This window comes from Budorcas taxicolor, chromosome 7, assembly GCF_023091745.1.
Source record: "Budorcas taxicolor isolate Tak-1 chromosome 7, Takin1.1, whole genome shotgun sequence".
NCBI lineage: Eukaryota > Metazoa > Chordata > Mammalia > Artiodactyla > Bovidae > Budorcas > Budorcas taxicolor.
The window spans coordinates 24,554,080-24,576,267 of record NC_068916.1 but is presented as its reverse complement, the minus strand read 5'-3'; the positions used below and the strand labels follow the sequence as shown (position 1 = coordinate 24,576,267).

The 22,188-nt window shown below is 33.9% G+C and overlaps 1 protein-coding gene across 1 annotated transcript in view; it reads left to right on the top strand.

Annotated features, from left to right (window-relative positions):
• Nucleotides 1-22,188, top strand: part of ADAMTS19 (ADAM metallopeptidase with thrombospondin type 1 motif 19) — a 276,785-nt gene that overhangs the window by 153,406 nt on the left and 101,191 nt on the right. Inside the window, exons 9-11 of the mRNA XM_052643941.1 lie at nucleotides 5,424-5,564; nucleotides 6,965-7,115; nucleotides 20,793-20,894. Coding sequence (XP_052499901.1) covers nucleotides 5,424-5,564; nucleotides 6,965-7,115; nucleotides 20,793-20,894 — 394 coding nt within the window. The remainder of the gene's footprint in view (nucleotides 1-5,423; nucleotides 5,565-6,964; nucleotides 7,116-20,792; nucleotides 20,895-22,188) is intronic.

Below are 22,188 nucleotides of genomic sequence, written 5' to 3'. Positions count from 1 at the left end.
GTGAAGTAACTCAGCTTGTCTTGGTTAATGGAAGTCATGGTGGAAAAGGAGCTTTATGGAACATAAAAGAACAGGATTCAGACATCTTTAGCTGCCTGAGGGTAAGAGAATTCTAGCCCCAGTAGATGATAAACTCCTTGAGGATAAAAATTGGATCTTACTCATATTTATGACCCCAGCTCAGTACAGTGCCCAGCACTTAGTGTGTTCTTAACAAGTATTTGTTGAATTGTTAAATATATCTTTTACGTAACACACAGCAGAGTGTGTTTTATTTTTTAACCTCTGATTTTTTATCCTGTTACTGACTTACTTTTCATTGCCTTTGACTTGCCAGTAGAAGTACATATTTGTTTTGTGCAAAATGAAATGATTTAAATGATTTAAAATATAAAAAGTAATGAAAATGTCTCATATTTCTTAATGTTGGGCTCTTTTCCATGAGTACACATCAGTGAAGTTACATCAAATCAGATACAGTCAGTGAATTGTATGAAATTGTGTCATTTTATGAAAGTATAATCCATTTTCAGTTAGACATTGTAAGTTTGTTTCCTTTTTTTAATCAGTTTTTTTTTAGACATGATATATAGCTGTTAGTGGGAAGATACCATGACAAAATGTTTAACGTGTTCAGCCCCCCAAAAGTTTACTCTTTTAAAATATGACTGTTTACAAATCAGATCCTTTCCAAATTATCTAAAAAATGAGAGTGAATTCATAAGCATTCTCTTCTCTTAACTCATTAAACATCAAAAGGGACCATCTTCAAAATGCAAATGCTTCTCCAGCTTTCCGCAGGCTATCACAAAACTTCCTGGCAGGGACTTTTAAACAAGTTGAGAAGTTTTATAAGATAAAAATATTTTCTCAGTTGACTTGACAACCATGTACAATGTTAGTGGAGAGTTTATTTGCCCAAGGCTCTTTGTCAAAATGAATTTAAACTGAGATTATTAAAATATAGCTCTGTTGCATAGTGTGAGGAGAGGTGTTGCTAATAGCTTACTTGGGGAATGTTTTCCATACAGTGCACGCAAGTCGGTTCTGGGACTATACCTGTGGAGGTGCATTTCTGCTAATGAAGAGGAGACATTAAAAAATCATTCCGAGAAGAAATCTTATACATAAATGGAGACTTTTGATCTATAGTTTGGTGATTTAAAGTTCACTGTTTTTGACCAACAGACTGCCTGGGTCTGAGTCACAGCTCCACACTAACTTCAGCTCCTTCTTCATCTGTAAAATAGAAGTCATGATAATAAAAACATTCTGGAGGTATTGTGAGGATTAAATGATATCATCACTGAAAATGATTAATACAGTGACTGGCACAGATAAAGGTTCACAATTGTTTTCTTTCAAATCAGTAGAATCAAGCAATGTCTCCTGATAGTTCCAGATGTGTGGTTATAAAAAAAAAGCCCTGTCCCAATTTAATGATAACTTCTGTTACAAGTTAAATAGCTTTAGGAAAATTTAACTAATGGTAAACAATGCTCGAATCACCAGATCTCTCCATGGCTGTAGCTAATTTCTTACATGAGAATCCGGATCCCTGAAGGAAAATGATCATCTGGATGAGAAGTTGTAATCTTCCCAATTTGGAAAATCACATTACATTGCTTTGGGAACATGTCCAAATTGCTAAATCCTGGAAGGAGTCCCTCTTCTCTCAAACGGACACATTATTTAAGAAATTTTATTATTTCTGAAAAAGACCAGTTGCCTTTCAAAACTAAAGCATTTGTATATGATTTGAAAGCCTACACCAACACAGATGGAAGAGTTGAGTATGTTCCACGTGGCAAGCAGTTGTTGTTATAACAGGGTCACCCAGTGACATGTGCTGCAGACAGAGTCCCTGGTGGAGGCCAGGTGGTGATGCAGGCAGGGACAGCTTTGGAACCATACAGTGCGTTAAGGCATCTTTATCAATCTGGGAGACTATGCCATATGTACAGTTTCTTATGTTAGCTTAGCATCCAAACAAAGTAACTTCTTGCCATTATTATTTACTTGAATTTTCTTAAATCCCCACTTTCATGAAAGTCAGTACAGTAAATTGCCTTTAGTAATAGTTTTTGTGTGTCTGTGTAACAAATGAGAGAAATAAAACAGCTCTGATTTACTGCTCCAATTTCAAAAAGAAGTTATTGGTTCCTGCTCTTTTCCAAGCACTGTACTAGGCATTTTATATCATCCTCATGTAATCTTTGCAACCATTCAGGAAGGTATATTTCACAAACAAGGAAGCCAAGGCATGCTTATTTCTTATTTCTTTATTAGTATTTAAATTGCCTCTGGTCACATGAGTAAGATGGAGATAGAAGATTCAAATCTGACTCCTGTGTCTTTTACTCTACCCCACGCTAAGTGAACTGACCCCTGCTTAGTCCTTATCACCTGTTAGTTTTCCTCTTCATCTTCAAAGTATGAAAAGGATGTTTTTTCCTGTTTTCTCTATCCATTCTATTAATATTTGTTGATACAGACCCTATTTAAGGACATTAATTAGATGAGAAAAGAGAAATATAATTTACCATATAGCTGAATTTTCCTAACATTAAAATGAAAAATATATTTAATAATATATTTTTTTATTTGATTTAGATAATTTTCACAGCCTTCAAGTTAGCAAACTTCTAATTCATTACTCTTCTTTATAAATTAATTCATCCTATATCATTTTCCTCTTCCAAAAACACATTAAATGTAACAATTTTTATTTAAAATTTTAAATTATTTAACTGAAAATGTAGTTCAATAATTTTGAAAGTTTTATTTTCATATGAGAAAATATAGGTAGTTGTAATTTTTAACAACTTCTATAACAATTCTTTTATTTGTATTTTAAAATACAGAATAGATATTTGTGTTATTCACAATATTTTAACGAAAACTGTTTTAGTTATTATCTGCTACACAATGAGAAGAAAGGAGCATTGAACTATCTTGCCATCTTCTCAAATGTAACATGTACAAAACCAAACTTTCCTCTTTCTACATCTTCAGTATTAACTCTCTCACAAACAGTTACTTTAATGACTTCATTATTCATAGGAGATTCATAGAATTCACAGAATTCATAGGAGATTATATGCAGCTTTTACTGAAGTAGAAGTGATTCAGCATGCTGGCTTGGTTCAAATTTAATTACCGATTATAGAATAGGATTCCAGTATGCCAGCCTTTTAGAGTGATAAGTCTCTAGCAGTTAGAAATTAGAGAGAGAACCAAAAGTAAAAACGTATAGTACACTATAGAAAACACTGTAATACTGTTGTTTATAGTATCCCATGATGGGGGGAAAAAAAGATAGTACATGTAAGTGAGGTGGGAAAAAGTAAAGGAAAACCTCCTAAAAGTAATCTACATGAATCTTGAAGATTAAGCAGAATTTATCCAGGGAAAGACATTGAAGGAAAAGCACTTTGGATAGGGTTAGGGGGGAAGTGGAATTCATAGCTGTCAAATGGTTAATGGTTAGTTACAATATTCTAGAGCCAGTCTCCTCAGTTCAAACATCACTACTTTCCACTTTCTCCTGTATGACCTTGGGAAAGTTACTTTTCATCTGCACAAGGGGTACTATAATAGTTCCTACCTCACAGAATTATTTTGGAGAAGGAAATGGCAACCCACTCCAGTATTCTTGCCTGGAGAGTCACGTGGACATAGGAGCCTGGTAGGCTGCTGTCCTTAGGGTCGCACAGAGTCAGACACAACTGAAGCAACTTAGCATGCATGCATGCATTGGAGAAGGAAATGGCAACCCACTCCAGAATTCTTGCCTGGAGAATCCCAGAGACAGAGGAGCCTGGTGGGTTGCTGTCTATGGGGTCACACAGGGTTGGACACGACTGAAGCGACTTAGCAGCAGCAGCATAAAATTATTTAATTGAAGCTTATACACTCCTTTTTATGGTATATGACACTTAGAAAATTCAAGAGAATAAGGAACAACATAATATTTGGGAAACTACAAGTCATTTGCTCTTGCTGAAAAGAAATGCAATAAATGGCTTGGAAGGAGATTAAGAAACTACGTGCCATGTTAAAGAGCTGGAAATTGCTATATAGGTAATGGAAAAGCAGAGGAAAGGCAGCCCGATTGTGTTTTTAAATAGATCTCACTGGAGCAAGGCAGGAGGAGAAGGGAGAATGCTGCCCAAGATTAGAGGCACAGAACCCACTTAGAATGCAACAGTAATTGTCAAGGTTAAATAATTTTATAATTCTCTTTAATAGTAACAAAAGGAATTGAAAGGAGGTAAGAGTGGAAAGAAATATTTAGAAAATAGTAGCAGGGCTTGCCCTTAACAATTAGTAAATAAAATAGCTTGGGTGGTACTTTGGAAGAGGAAGGAATAAATGATGACCTGAAGATCCTTGGTTTGGCAAACTGTGTGGCCAGCAAAGGCACAAAAAAGAGAAAAGAGGGAGAGAAAACGGGAGGACATAGAGGCTTGAAAGAGAAGATATTAACGGCAGTTTTTAGACATACGGAATTTAATATTATTCTAATACATCCATTAGAAGATAAGTCAGAGTTTTAGATCAGAGTTCCAACTTAGAGCACCAGATAGGATTCAAGAGAAAAGATGAAGATGACCGAGAGTATTAAGGTTTCCCAGGGACAGTGTGTGTTTTATGATGCATGGGAGAAGACTGTCTCATGAAGCAACTGGGGGAAACAATACTTTAATGTGGGTTCAGATTTGATAAAAGGAATGAATAAAGGGTATTCAGGCAAGAACAAGAATCTAGTGTGGTTGAATAGAAACTTAAGTATTTCTATATTTCATACCTACTACTATGTGGAAAATAACATAGATTATGCTGACATAGCAAACTAAACATGCTATTTACTGACTGGGAAAATGTTTTAATAATAAAACCATTGACTTTTAATCTAGAAAATGTTTTTTACTAAATAAAAACATTGACCTTTAATCTAAGTAAACATAATTTAAAAAATAATCAATATGAAATTAATTTTATTTTCACATTTAAAACTAATTTCTCTCTGAATAGACTGGTGGTTGCCAAGGGAGCAGGGGTTAAGAGAGGGATAAATCGGGAGTTTGGGACTAGCAGATGCAAACTGGTATATATAGAATGGATAAATACCAAGGTCCTACTCTATAGCAAAGAGAATTATATTCAATATCCTGTGTGCATATGTGTGTATACATATATATACACACACATATATACATATATATATGTATAACTGTCATTTTGCCATAAAGCAGTAATTAATACAACATTGTAATTCAATTATACTTCAATGAAAAATTAAAATTAAAAACTAATTTTTCTCATTGTTTTAATGATTTAGCTGTCATTTAATTGCAGGTATAATAAGTTAGAATATCTATCTAATATGATTTTCAAATTTTAACTATATTCCAAATCAGCATGGGGATTAATCATGACAATGACCACCCGTCATGTGCTGATGGTCTTCATATCATGTCTGGTGAATGGATTAAAGGACAAAATCTTGGTGATGTCTCATGGTCCCGATGTAGCAAGGAAGATTTGGAAAGATTTCTAAGGTACTGAGGTCACTTGCTGTTGTTGGGTCATGAATATGTGTGTGTGCCTGCTTCCTCTACCACCCTGGTGTGCGGCATGGCAGAGTGGAAAGGGCATGGATTAGGAATCAAGGTGCTTGGTTCTAATCCTGGCTCTCCACTGGCTCATGGTGTCAATTGGGACATATTATTCAACCAACTCATTTCTTAGTTTCCACGTTTTCAAATCAAGAGATGAGGCAAGATGATTTGTAAGGTTGAAAATTATTGCAATGATGAAAAATGTTGCATAATATTAAATTGCCTCTTCAGAAATTCTCAGTGGAAACATTCTCAATGCTCATCCCTCTACATCTGTTGTTATCAAAAACCCGTTTAACAAAAGCTCCACCTTTCTACTTCATAGTTCTAAACTCTGAGTCTTTTTGCATTAATCCATAATTTTCACCATTATTATAGTTCTTGATTCTCCTCTTTTCAACATTCAGCTTTTGCCTGGTTGGGAAAAAAATGAAAAAGAGTATTATTGTTCTGATTTTCACTTTAAAGCCTTGTTCTTTACTTATTTCTTCAGTAATAGAAGGGAAAGCTGAAACAGTAACAATAGGTGATATGCAGAGTTCCCGTCAATAAGTGAGAGATGCTTAAAGTATTCAAAAATCTAAGTAAGAGACATAGAAATACTTAACTAGCTAAATTCACTACTCAAATTTATTTTTCCATACTATTTAAATTGTCAAGTTAATTTTTGGTCAAATGAATATTAAAATCTACTAAAATGTATTTATTACATTACTATAGCTCTTTCCAGAAACACGTACAATGTCATCTGGGCATGCTCTTTGTCACTGAAGCAATAACTCCTCTGTAGGCCCCCGTGAGTGTGTGGTTTGGCTTAGCTGTCTTCTCATGAATCAGAACTATGATAAAATTAAATTTTACCCCATAAATGGAAGTTGTGGTACAGTGTCAAGTCCAAAAATATTCCTACTATTAATAGTCACTTGAGCATAATTTTCCTAGATTCTTTAAATCCTTGAATATAGTTGATTTCTTACCTTCATACATTACTTTTAAGCAGTTACTCTCTGAGACTGAGCTTCGTCACCTTACAAATGTGTAAGATAATAACCACCTCACAGCGTTGTATAGATGAGCTTAATTCAAGTGAAAGATCTTTAAAATCAAAAAGTTCTATTAACTTGAACATTGTTTTATTAATAGATAGGACTATTTTAATAATTGTAAACACATGGGTCTCATATATGAGACAATTTCCATGAGCATTCAAATAGAAGAGCTTATAAATAAATGTAAGAACATATTTAATAGTATTAAAATCTTTGCTATTGCTACGTTAACTAATTATAACAACTATTTGCAGTTAATTCAGAATGTCACACATATCTGCATATTGCTAGGTCAAAGGCCAGTAACTGCTTGCTGCAGACAAATCCCCACAGTGTCAATTCTGTGATGGTTCCTTCCAAGTTGCCAGAGATGACATACACTGCTGATGAGCAATGTCAGATTCTCTTTGGGCCACTGGCTTCCTTTTGTCAAGAGATGCAGGTAAGAGTTGTATCGAGGTGCAACTTTTGTTAAGTGTGTATTCATCCGTTATTTAGAAGTATTGATTGAAGGAGGGGGAGATGACTTTAGAGTTGGTGGCTCCAAAGAACCCCAGCATCAGAAAGACCGATTTTTCTAGAAAAGGTTTCTTCATTTTTCCCCTGGCCTTTTTGAAAGTGGTAGAAATTGGTGTCAGTATTGAATCAAAGTTAGGAAGGAATGATCCAAGAATTTCTACTTCAAAAATGACACTTAAGTCAGGGAAACCTTTGCTTTATGACAGTTCATTGCTTTTATTTTAAATGTCTCTCTTACATGGTAGATATCTGGGTGAAAATGTAATAAAAACAATGTATGAACATGTAATTACAGAGGATGGATTATTTAATGCTTTATTAATTATTTAATCCTGAATAAATATATTTTATAGGAATAGAAATTAGAGAGTACATTTCTGATAGTTAAACTAGAAGCAAAGGGTAAATGTCTGATGGTAAACTAAGCAATGTCTGTATATTGGTATTCAAATTAATTACTCAGTCCAATTTTCCCATTCTAGGATAATCTGAAAGATTGAGCAAAATGACTCTCTTAATTGATGTAAGAAATTAGCTCTATTTACCCTTCCTTTTCTCTTTTTGTCTCTCTTCCTGCAGCTCATCCCTTTGCTGCCCATTTCTTCCTACCTTTCCAGTACACATGCTTGCACACTCTTTGTATTTCAGGCTTAAACTCATAGTCATGCTTGAAGTGAATTGATAGCTGTATTTCACTGTACCTAACTTTCTTTGATTGCCTGAAAGGAGTTTGGCTTTGTTGAAGATAGTGCTGTCTTGAATTACTGGCAGAATAATTAAAATCCATCATAAGGAAAAGATTATATGGCATTATGACATATTTTATGCTCTCTCTGCTTTGTTGTTGTTATCAGAGTTGTTGTTCATTTACTTGTTATTTTCCTTTTATTAACTCTCTACCTTAGTGTGTAAGCTCCATGAGGGCAGAGTGTTTCTCCAGGGTCCAGTCCAGTAGCTGACACATGGTAGGCACTCAGTGAATATCTGACTTAAGGTTAAAATAGGTGAATGTATAAAGAAGTTGGAGCTGTGTTAAATGTGATGTGTGAAGAATGTGTAGACTGTAATAATCATCAGCAACAACAGACCTCCAGAGGAATTGATATTATAGGTTGTCCACACAGGATTCACATGTGACAGACCTATGGATGCTTGGACCTTGGCATTGGGTGTGATAATTATGATAGTAGCCAGGTTGACCATCTGTTATCTGTCCTAATACCTCTCTGATCTCATCTACTCTCACCTCCAAGGACTTTAAACAATCAGAAATTGGGTCACAATCTTCTTTCTTGGATCATCATGGTAAAATGAATGTTTTGAGGTCAAAAAGTTTGATTTTGCAGGTAGACACATCTACATGCAGAAATTAACATGTTTTGGAAAACAGTAAGCTGTCTATGATTGCTATTGTACTGTTGTGTTAGATGGTTTCAGTTCATGTGCTATACAAAATTGATAGAGCTGAACAATGAAAAATGTTTACATTTTATGAAGTACCTGAAGTTTTAGAAGAACTCAGCAAATGATCAATTACAAACATAATTTTGGTAAATTTTAGATCATTTTTCACAAATACTATTTCTAAAAATTTTAGAAATTATTTTTAAGTCTATATTACAGTTGGTTAAATTTTACTAGTATCATTCACAGTATTTTGAACTTTAAAATGGATGACGCAGTATTTATATTTATGATGTATATTAATTCACACAGCAATTATATGCCATAGTTATTATTAAGTTCTACATTATAGGTTAACAGTTTTGAGTCTTGTAGAAGTTAAAATAGCACAATTAAGTGATTATGCTTATGAAGAAGGTTTGCTAGATGCAATCCAAAGAACAGAGTATATGCAACTACTGTGTTCTACTGCTTTTTATGGAATTCACACTTTTTTACATTGTCTTTTGTATGGGTAAAATCCGTAGATTAGATCCTGTGTTTAAACTGAATTTTCTTTATTCCTTAGAGCACTACACCATCAGGGTCAAGAAATATTTTAATTGATTTTTTAAAAGCTTTTTCTAGGCTGTTTGCTCTGTTCATATAGTTGCTTCTCACTAACCTACCTGCATGTATTTTTTTTTCTACCTCTGATCAAAGTGTAACAGTTTGTTAGGAGATCTTAAATCTGTTTCTCAATATCCTAGGATGTTGCTTTCTTTTAAACTAGGCATTTTGCAAACAGAATTATGTTTTAGGTTTTAAGTATCTGGAAATGTTCTCATTTTTTCCCTTGAAATTATGTGTGTGTGTCTGTGTCTGTGTCTATATGTGTGTGTGTGTGTGTGTGTGTTTCTATATATATATAGAGAGAGAGAGAGAGTAAGATATGACATTTTTATTCGTGAAAGTCGTTCAGTCATATCTGACTCTTTGCGACCCCATGGACTATAGGAATTAAAGCCAGATTTTTCTCTAGGTCAATCTGTGTATAATCTTCATTAAGGACAATTTAAAAATAATGCCAGAAAGGATTGACCTCTGGTGGGCAACCAGGAAAAAGCAACGTCTCCTAATTAGGGTTTACGTTGGAGAGCACTAACTGCCAAGGCCTGAACCCTGGGCTCTGACAGTCATTCTGTCTCTTATTAGTGGTGTAACACTAGTCAATCCTGTTTTTCTTTCTAAGCCGCAATTTATTGAACAAGAAGAGGAAGTGTGTTATCTCTTGAAGTCTCTTAGGGCTAAGAGGCTGGACTTTAGTTCCAAAATCCGAAACACCATTCTGATACCGCCCTTGAAAATCACCTTTTCCATCCCAAACTGGTGGAGCTTGCAAAACATTAGGTAGGTAGGTAGGTAGGTAGACAGGTAGGTGGGTAGGTAGATAGGGCCATAAAAGAATTTTTTAAAAAAAATTTAATCATTGATTTGATAAGTATAAAGTACACATTGAATTCCAACTACTTTTTAGTCGCTGTTCTATGTACTAATAACACAGTAGGAAGTAACCTCCACCTTCATGGAGATTGAAGTTTAGCTGGGGAGACAGACAATATGTAAATATGTATGTAATATGCCAGTTGGTAATAATGTTTTGGAGAAGCATAAATTCAGATGAGAAAGGTAAGGAATACAACCAGGGATAGGAGAGCGGGAATGGTGCTATTTTATATAGGATAATCTGAGAAAGCTTCCTAAATAAAGTGACATTTGTTCAGAAATCTGAAGGAAGTCAGATAGCAAGCCATACATTTATCTTGGGAAAAATATAACAAGAAGAAACAGATAGCAAATTCCTTAAAATGGAGTTAGATTCATGTTTTAAGTTTAAGATGTCCATTGGACATCCAAGTAGAGATGTTAGTAGGTCCAGAATAGATAGCTATCTAGAAGTCCTCAACAAGGAGATGATACTGAATTCATGATACTAAATTATCACACTATGAAATGAGTTAGAAGAGGAAAAACTCCAAGTCTGAGAACTGAATCACTACGTTATTTGGAGGTTAGGAAAATAAGGAGAAAGCTATAACTAAAATTCTGAAGAAGTCTATTGGTAGGAATAGAACCAAGAGAAAGTAGATCTTGGAGGCTAAGTGAAGACATTTTTCAAGGTGGAAATGTTTAAAAGTTCCAAAAGCTGAAGACAAGGGGAGAAAAATGAAGTCTGAAGTATGCAATTGCTATGTTTTTCCTACTGAGTTTGGGACAGTGTTACTTAAAGCTATCTTGACATCCATGAGCACCTGAGTATCAGGAGGTAGAAGTTAAAAATATAAAGGGAAGTAGTTATAAGTGTAGAAAATAGAAGTGTTCTGCGAGTTAAGCCACACTCTTACATGTTCAGGTGGAAACATGTGAAGTCACCACATCTACCAGTCTGTAATCTAGACTGTATCCAAAACAAATCTCCTAGAAGGCAAGCTCCATAACCTCAAAAGAGTCATCAGCCCTTTTTATCACGGTACCTCTGTCTCCTAAAAGAGTGTTCAATAAGTGTTTGTTCAAGCAATAAAGGAATCAACTGAATGATGGAATAATAACTTTGAAATTTTACTCATAAAAATAATAATCAATTACTCACTGATTCTTAGCTGTATAATATGTCCAGAGAAAAGGTGACCTTCTAAGATATTTATTCAATAGCTACATAAAAAACAACTTATAAGAGTATATAGCTCATGTTTCACAGCTTACACATGAGTTATCAGGGATCCTTATGACCATCTTATTTCCAATAAGTTATAAATACGTGTTGAGTTGCAGGAGTAAGAATTCATAGCAATTTTTCAACATGTGTGTTTCTGGTACAATCTGAGATAATGGCAGTTGGCCCATAGTATTTGAATTGGATGCTGCTCTTCTATTCTTCCTGACAGCTTATACAAGCACTAGGGACTCCAATATTATATATGTGCTGATCTAATTAATGATATAAATTTACCCTTGAAATAGCAGCTTACATCTGCAAAATATTTAAAGGCATAGCTGTAGAGATGCTTGTGAAACATCTCAACCCTCAGCAATAGTTGCTCACTCTTTTGTGGGAATATGCTAAATTCTTGGATAGCCTTGTTCCTGGGTCCTGAGCATTGGTGCCTCCAGGCCATCTGGCATCTTGTGGCTGAGCCAGCTACAACTGCAATAAGTTATCTTCACGGCTACCTAAAATTAATTTGTCTGGCTAAGAATGAAGAGATATGGATGCTTCCTCAGAATCAATAAGAAGTGTCTGCTTGAGGGTTACGTCACTTGTGAAAGAAGAATGTTTGCTAAAAAAGAAAAATAAAAAATGAAGGCCTCCAGGAAACTTAAGATTCAGCCTTGAGTTCTGGACTAGGCACACTGTGAGTTACATATATATTGTATCAAAAACTTTCCAGTATAACTGAATCATATGGTGACTTAAAGTACCATAGAAAGACCAGTTTTAAATTTCTCTTATGTTGACTTGATACATCAAAGTATGTAGGACTTCTAAAACCTCTCATTTGATCTAATGAACAGCCTGGAATTGAAATAAGTACCTTATGAAGAATTCCAGAAGATTGAGTCTCTGTGATTTGGCATTGTGAAATTTCAGAGGCAATAAGAATTTGGACTAAAAAACTTTATCATGAAATAGCTCTTGATGACAAGAAGTTGTTTGGGCAATGAATACAGTATTATTGATAAATTTATTGTTGGTAAATGAATATTGTATTGTTGACAAATTTAGCATTGATAAATTGTTGTTAAAATTGGTAAAGTTGAAGATTTTTACTATTCTTCCCATAAGTGGGTTAAAACTACCAGGAATTAAATCTGCCTCTTTTGCCATCTAATCGAAGCTTCATGCTATTCTTGAGTGTTAGTACTATATCGTCTAATCGAAGCTTCATGCTATTCTTGAGTGTTAGTACTATATCGTCTAATCGAAGCTTCATGCTATTCTTGAGTGTTAGTACTATATCGTCTAATCGAAGCTTCATGCTATTCTTGAGTGCTAGTACTGTATCGTCTAATCGACGCTTCATGCTATTCTTGAGTGCTAGTACTGTATTGTCTAATCGACGCTTCACGCTATTCTTGAGTGCTAGTGCTGTATCGTCTAATCGACGCTTCATGCTATTCTTGAGTGCTAGTACTATATCGTATGTGAGTCCGTGGGTTTGATGGCAAATTACTTGACTGGATAATCTAGCTCTTTGATTTTTTCCCTTCAGTTCAGTTCAGTTGCTCAGTCGTGTCTGACTCTTTGCAACCCCATGAACCGCAGTGCTTAGCACTACTTTTTTATGACTCCTTATTGACATGGGCTTTTATTTTTTAGGTTTTTTTCTCTGTAAATCACCTATTTACATTTTGCCCATTTTCTAAGCTTTCTGTTCTTCTTGAGTTTCAGGAGTTCTTTCTATATTCTGTATTCTAGATGAGACTTTCTTATTACTTATAAAGTGTGTCATTTTGTCGCACAGTGTGTCATTAGCTTTTTATACACAATGTCCTTCTACAGTTTTGAAGTGTTTGAATCCATCAACTTTCCCCACTAGGTTGTGCTATTTTTGTTTTCTTGTGTGTGTATATTCTTTTTCAGATTATTTTCCATTATAGGTTATTACAAGATATTGAATATAATTCTTTCTGTGCTGTACAGTATATCCTTATTGATTCTCTATTTCATATACAGTAATGTATATCCATTAAACCAGAACTCCCAATTTATCCCTCCCTTTCTTTTTCCTTTGGTAACAATAAGTTTGTTTTCTACATCTGTGAGTTTCTTTCTGTTTTGTAAATAAGTTCATTTGTCTCATTTTTTAAGATTCCCTGTGTAAGTGATATGATATTTGTCTTCGTCTGACATATTCCACTTTATATCATAATCTGTAGATCCATCTACAGATGGACCAGTGCCACAAATGGCATTGTTTTATTCTTTTTATGGCTAAATAATATTCATATATGTATGCGTGTATATATATATACACACACACATTAATACACATGCACAAATACCACATCTTCTTTATCAGTTCATCTGTCAACGGACTTTAGGTTGCTTCCATGTCTTGACTGTTGTAAATAGCGTTGCAGTGAACATTGAGGTGCATGTATCTTTTTGAATTGGGAGTCTTCTGGATATATGCCCATATGTGGAATTGCTGGATCATAGAGTAACTGTTTTTAGTTTTTAAGGAACCTCCAAACTGTGTTCCATAGTGGCAATACCACTTTACGTTCTCTCCAGCATTGTAAGCAGGTTCCTTTTTCTCCACACTGTCGCCACCATTTTTTGTTTGTAGACCCTTTGATGATGGCCATTCTGACCAGCCTGAGGTGATATCTCATTGTAATTTTGATTTGCATTTCCCTAGTAATTAGTGATATTAAGTATCATTTCATGTGCCTATTGACCACCTGTATGTCTACTTTGGAGAAATAGCTAGTTAGGCCTTCTGCTAAAGAAATGTATGGTTTTTAAAGTTCATTATCTGTGACTAAATTTTAAATGAAGCATATTAATATTATTATTCAAAATATCTGTTTATTTTGATTTGATTGATCTATTAGTGTTGAAAAGTTTAACAGATGGGTTCAAATACCCAACTCTAACAACTGATTTATTTATTTTTCTATGTGTGTCTGTCAATTATTTCCTTACATATCATTTAGTTATATTACTGGTACATACATATTTTTGACTTTTATCTGTTGATCTGTTTTTCTCTTTTGCATGTTTTATGGCTTATGCCTTAAAATCTATTTCCTATGTCATTAAAACCATTATCCTAGTTTATATTAATCACATTTTTATCTTCAACTTTTCCAGATAAAATAGAATCACAGATATGAGTATGGCTAGATGGATATGTTTACTAGAGAAAAGCAATTACTAGATTTTGTATTTTTCTATTTAAACCAATGTAATAATTTTTTGACATTTTCATCAGCTAGTTTAACACTTTCTATGTTGATTTAAATTAGTTTTGTAAAAATTTTTGTCAACGTTTTTGTGTTTGTGTTTTATACTTATGCTCTATTTTTTGTTATTGTCTCCTCTACTGCTTTACATTTACAACAAAATTTTCTTATACATTCGAAAGTCAGACATTCTTTATATCTGTTTATGAGTATGACTAATCAGTTCTTTTTTCTTGATGAATAGTATTCCACTGGAACATAAACTGTTTTGTTTATCAGTTCACCTCTTAGTAGACATCAGTATGTTAGCTGTTATGAATCAAGCTATTCAGAAGATTTATGAATGTTTATTTGTATATACATGTTTTCATTCTACATTATTAATACATTAGCATGTTATATGTCAATGCATTAGTTTTTTTTGCAAACTCTGAGGTAGGGACTGGTGGCCTGTTTTTATAAATGAAGTTTTACTGGAATACAGTCACCTTCTTTGTTCACACATTTTATTTGGCTGCCTTCAAACTACAGTGAGTGATTAACAGTTGCAGCTGAGATCCCGTAGCCCACAGGCCTGAAGTACATGCTGTATGGCACTTTACAGAAAGAGTTTACTGACCCCTGTCACAGCAACTACTCTGCATTCAGTTATATTCCTCCAAAGAGTGTTTTGAGTTTTGTTTTCACAAACAATTAAGTTTGTTAGAATCAAACTGGAAACTATCTTATCTGCTGTGGATAGCACTTCATATGTTACATCAGCTCCCTTTTTCCTTATTTCAAGTGTGTCCCTTACATGCATGGTACAGGTGCCACAGAAAGACCTAAGCTTCTCTGACTCTCTTCTTTTTGGGGCTTCCCTGGTGGCTAAAGAAGATGGCAAAGATGGTAAAGAATCTGCCTGCAATACAGGAGACCCAGGTTTGATCCCCAGGTCAGGAAGATCTCCTGGAGAAGGGAATGGCAGCCCACCATGGACAGAGAACCCTGGTGGGCTACAGTCCACTGGGGTCACACAGAGTCGGACACGACTGAGCAACTAACACACCAAGTTTTGACAGCTTTGACTGCATCTGTCTCTGTCTTCATGAGTCTAAGAAGACAGCATGTGTTACTTTAACTATTGTGTCATGCCATGACCACAATCCACTGTCAGATCAAAGCCACAAAGACGATGAACTCAACTTGAGCTGATTCTTTAAGCTCCCCTAAACAGTTGATCTTCGTTTGTTCTACATTCTGAAACTACCAGAAGATTGTTTTTTGCCATCATTCCACAGTTTATGTTTGTTAGCTACAGGAGGATTGGTCTCTGGGAACTTACCCCACCATTCCAGAAGGGGAATATTTTTATCTTATATGTCTCATTCTTACAAGGAAAGTCTGGATCATTTTTCTTTCAAATATTTCAAACAATTCCTTCTCACTTTTTATTCTTTTCTTTTCATGCTTGCTCAGTTGTGTCCAACTCTTTGCGTCCCCATGGACTGACTCTTTGCAGCTCCATGAACTGCAGCACGCCAGGCTCCTCTGTCCTTTACTATTTCCCAGAGTTTGCTCAAATTCATGTCCATTGAGTTGGTGAAACTCTCTAACAATCTCATCATCTGCTTCCCCCTTCTTTTGCCTTCTCCACCACCTGGGATTCATTAAGTACGTATTAACTGTTCTTCATTCTCTAAATTTCTTCTCACTCCTTGATTTTCTTTAACACACCAAGATGTGTTCTTATGAGGGGTCCTTTGAAGCTTGCTGCTACATTTGTTGGCTATCCATAGACTGTATTTTTCTTGACATCTGTTGCTCTGCTTCTACCACTAGCAGTCATGAAGCATATGGAGTGAAGGATGTGAAATAGAAGAGATCAGATTTACTTAGCTGTCAGTGGTCAAATTATTTCCACTAAGGGATAAAGTTTTTGAGATGTAAATGTGATAGATTTTTAGTATTTCTTCCCATTAAAAAGGTTTATAATACTGACTGAAGTCCAATTATTATTGTTTTATGTAGTAAATACTTATTTAGATTTATTATCATTTTTGTCAGGTTCTTTGATCACAAGTGCTTTTCAGCCCTTCCCTATGAGATCATATTCCTCTTGAAGTATAACATTTAAAAGTGCCTTTGGGGAAAATCTGTTGGTAGTAAACACTCAGTTTTTGTTTCCTTGAAGAATCTTTATTTAACCTTCAGTCTTGAATAAAATTTTAGCTGAGTTCGGAAATCTAGATTGACAGTTACGTTCTTCCTCTCTCTACTTTGACTACATCACAAATTCACTTTTTTTTATGTTTGTCCCAACATGCCATCTTCACTATTTTCCTAAACTTAAAAGGAAACTTTCAACATTTTATGGTTTTTTTTGTGATGTTTGTTGTAGATTTTTATAGATGTCCAGATGTACATTAACTTTGGAGATGTTTCCTTCAGTGGCTAGTTTGCTAACTTTTTTAACAAATGGATGTTGAATTGTGTCATAAGCTGCATATCGACAGATACAAAAATCATAGATTTTGAACTTTTTATGTACTTGATTGTATTAATCAAATCTCTAATATTATAGTAGCCTTGTATTCCAAGAAAAACCCAACATGATTGTGATGGTACATTACATTTTTTTCATGGATTGCTGGATTCAATTTGTTAAAAAATGGGTAGCATATTTCAATCTAAGTTCATAAATGAAGTAGATCACTATTTACATTTTTTTTTCAAACTGCTGTCTGGTTTGGGCATCATGATGTTTGTTTAGAAATATCTCTTTTTCTGTTCTTAGATAGTTTATGTAAATTGAGAATTTAAGTGTTTAGATCAGTTGTATTCTTTGTGGGAAGATTTTTAATAATCACTTTTGATTATTCTGTGGTTACACAGTAGTTTCAACTTTTCTATTTCTTCTTGGATCTATTTCACCAAGTTTTTAGTAAATTTTTAAAAAATATTTCTCCATTTCATATACATTGTAAAGTTCTTTGGTGTAAAGTTGTTCACAGTGTCTCTTCCTATTTCTGTAGGCTTTTACATGATCAGTAGATGTCCCTTCATTTTTTTATTCTTAATAGTATTTATTTTTGCCTTCTCTTTTTTGTTGGTTAGTTTTAATATTGGAGAAGGCAATGGCACCCCACTCCGGTACTCTTGCCTGGAAAATCCCATGGGTGGAGGAGCCTGGAAGGCAGCAGTCCATGGTTTCACTGAGGGTCAGATACGACTGAGCGACTTAACTTATTATTTCCACAAAGAACTACATTTCAGCTTTTTCTTATTTCTTCTGAACTTTTGTATTCTATTTTTTGAATACCTCTCCTTCTCTTTCCCTTACTTTGTTCCTCTTTTTCATCTTTAATAATACCAAGGTGCTCTCTGATAGAAAAAATAGTTTTGAAAATATTATCCCATACTGAATTACACTTACAGTCAGACATTACATTATTGAAATTGTAGTTTGGAAGATAGTTTATGGACAAACAAGGAGTTACATGTTCAAGATTTAATTGCTGCTTCCATGCATATGCACTTAATATTTTTTATTTTAACATAAAATATAGAACATGTTAATGGATCTATTTGCTATATAAAATGGGTACACATTGTCTTTGAAGATAAATTTTATGATATCTATACATGGACAGTTAATCTTCCATTTAAATTATTCCATTGAAAAGATATAGTTTTTCATGTAAACTTTTTAAAAGCCTTCTTGAGATAAACATCCAACTTCATTTATGCTTTTAATGGTCATTTCTTATTATAGAAGAATAAAAAAAGAATGTTATATTATTTTTGTTAGTTTGCTAGGAGATGCTGGGTTACACATTTCTGTCCTGGAATCCTTTGCACAGCACTTTAAGTATTAAAGTTCTTAATTGATATATTAAGAGATTTCACTAATTAAGTTGAAAGGAATATTTGACTCTGGCCTGTGAAACACACAGAGAGCATTTGCTTCTAACAAAATACACAACCCTGCCCCTCTTAAGAAAGAGTTTGGTGTCACATAGCTCTAATATCACATATCTGAGATTTTGCAGTTCTCAAGGTGAAAACAGTCCATCCCATTTCTTCCATATTTTATTTTTTTATTTTAGACAATTTGGTGTGAAATCCTGAATCTGAGTTACCTTTCACAATGAGGTTATAATTTACTTACAGTAAGATCCCAGAACTATAGAACATAAAGAGGAAAGAGATCTCCTCTATGAGAGATTTATTCTACATGACTGTGCTTATCTTGAAAAGCTGCCAAGTTTGCTTTTATGCTCTCATGCCTCAAGTGGGAATCAATTAGAGTACCTGCTGTTTTGAATAGCAGATAATGGTTGAAGGTCAGAATTCAGACCACCAACAGTGTTCAACAAGCAAGCATGATTTTAAAACTACAACATAAACAAGATTTGTTTTTTAGTTCAGTCTGCATTGGTTAACTAATGAACTTGATTAAAATAATTCATGTTATAATACAACTAAGCATTATTGAAAATAAAGCAAAATTCTTCTTTGGTGGAAAATTCAGCATTTAACCCCATAATTATAAAATTTTATTAACAAGATTATCTTGGAGGAAAAAGAAAACTTTTAGGAACTAAAATCCTCAGGTTAGATATCCACTAATTCAAATATAAATATGTCCACAAAAGTACATGATAAACAGTTAACCTCTCTGCTTATTTTCAAGAGTCAAAAATATTACAGAGAAGCTGCTTGATTTAGGCATTCTTTAAAATTAGTTCCTGGATAAATTTTTGATGAATGATATGTACAAACAATAGCTTATACATTAAACTAAATCATATTCTAAATATAATAAGTATTTGTATGAAATATTTTTAGGCAGAAAAACTATCTGTCACAGCAGATAAAATTGTGTAAATAAAATATATGTTACAATCCTGCCATAGAGTATTGAATTTTTAAGAGCTTGAAACAGCTCCAAAATCTAAATTTTTAAATAAAGAATAGGAAAATAATATTTGGAGAGTTGTAACAAATTCAGAATTGGAGATGTAACATACTTGCTTGAAAATTTAGTTTAAATATATCATCCCCAAAGTATTTAGTAGATTTGGGTCATAAGTTAATTTTAACTTTGCAGTGATTTTCAGTCTGTTTTGAACACCACTGCCAGGGTAAACCTCCTAAAATAACCTTTTTATCTTATCAACCTGCTTGTCAACTGCTGAGTGGCTTCTTTTTCCCTCCAAATATGGAGTCCCTAGTCCACCCTGGCACTCAGGATCTGGTTTTTCTATCTTTAAAATCTTGTTCACTACTCCCTTCCCTTATATACATCCTCCCATCTGACTGGTCTCACCAGTCCAATTTCAAAGACTGTCTTTCATATTGACACTTGTTCTGTCCCTGTCAACCTGCTTGCTTCTGCCCTTTTCTCCAAATATCTGGATAGGATAGTCACATAATCATCTTCAAGATAGATCACTCTAGTTGCTTTAAGTATGCCACATGGATCTCATATTTTTGTGTAATTTGTTAATAACATGCTTGTATCTCAGAAACGTCACCCATCCTATAGACATAGAAAGTCCTTAAGAATGAGGTAGTTGTGCCTTTTTATCTTTCTTTCTGGGCTGCAATAACTATAGAATTCTCTTCTTTCAGTGTTGCTGTGTTTATGCTATTTTATCCCAGTATTTTTGTTTGTTCCTTCAACTTTTCCCTAGAAAAAGTTAAATGTATTCTGGGTATCTAGGATGCATTCGTACTGTGGAAAATTGACTGACAACAGTTATGGGAAATGTGCCCACTGAGAATCCCTGTATCATATCAGGGGCCAAGGCGATGTAATGAAATAGTGAAGTACTAACATGGCACATGGCATACAGCAAAGCATAAGTGAGGACAGACTTTAAGATAGGAGGCATTAAATTCAGACTGTAGGCACATTACTTTGATTCTTCCAGGTTGGTTCATATAATGTGGTATAAATAATGATTTTTAGCTTATAGTTTTCTGTTGAAGCTACTTAATCTTGCATAATCATACATGTTTTTATGTTAAGAAATTTTAAAATAGTTAAATTTATGAAACATTTTATCTTTATATGAGTCTTCTCAGCACTATAAATAAGCCATAGACTATTTCAACTGTAAGTTTAATATTAAAGGTACTCAAAGGATATTTTCTTCAAATCATTTCTGATGTTCTTTTAAAATTGCTCTCTCAAACTTTACAGACTTAACCTCAAAAATGTGATGCCTTCCCCTTATAGTTACTATACCCTTGTTTTCAGCATGTTATTTGCACAGGGTTGTGGTGCAAGGTGGAAGGGGAGAAAGAATGCAAAACCAAACTAGATCCACCAATGGATGGAACCGATTGTGACATTGGTAAGGTAAGTTATTGGTGGTGCTATCTGGAGTTTAAGACTATTAAGTGAAACTTAAGAAGAAACTTACATTTCTCCTATAAGTAAAACCAGTGAGACATTTTCTCCTGCCAGTTACAAAGGTATCTATCTTAACACTAGCAGAGTTCTTTTATTATATATAAAAATTTCAGCATTTCATCTGTTTTCAATTTTAACACATGGCTGTTTTTTAAATATCAGCTGTATTTTTTATTGTTGATTATAACGGTGTGGAGAATTGGATATATGTATTACTTTAACAAAAATTAAATATTTTTTTAATTAAACTTAAATATAAGTATTCACAAATTAATAAAAATAGTAAAATTTATCAGAGCTAATTAATCCTTTAAAGTATAAAGTATTGTCTTAGGAGAGCTACTGAGTGTAATTTTTCCTTGTCATTTCAAGCATCATGAATAAAATATTCTAATGAACATTTAGGAGATTAGTAAACATTTGACTGTCTCAAGTTGTTAAATTGTTTCATAAGGCTGTAGAAATTTATTAGTGTATATTTCCAGATCATTTTAATTGCTATAAAAATTAATTTTCTTTTACAAATATGAAGGAATTAGATCCCATATAAACTTATAGCTAATGCAATCAAAATATAGTACACTAGTTTACATAATTTTCCATTTTTTATTCTATGAAGGGAAAGTAGAACAGCTATTACTTACTCATTAGATGTAAGATCAGAAAACTTGCCTCTGAAGACTATGAATTTTCATTGGATTTAAAACAAATCAACAACATAAAGATTACTTGGGGTGAATTACTTAGTGAAAAACGTTATATAGCTAGTTTAAAAACATATCCACTTGAAAAATGGACAGAAATGGAAATCTAGCAATTCCACCTCTAGAATTGTGTCCTAAATAAGTTCTTAACACGTGTGCACAAATATAGGCATGTTTGCATGTACACACACATATACTTATGTGAGGATGTCACCTGCTGTGGTGAGAAATAAGAAAAAACAAAATATTCATTGGAAGAGGAATAGTTCCAGTGTAGCTGTTCACAGAATGAAGTAGTTATATCTGTATTAACTTGAAAACATCTACTAGACATGGTGGTTAGTACAGAGACATGTCAGAAAAATTCATGGTTTATATGGTACCATTTGAGATTTAGGAAAAAAAATAGTTTGTGTACAAATGTGAGTACACACACAGAGTTTATGTATTTTTAAACTCATAGAAAGTGGTTTGAACACATAAACTCCGAATTGTAATTAGTAGTTAACTCTTGGGAGGGAGTTGGAATTGATGGA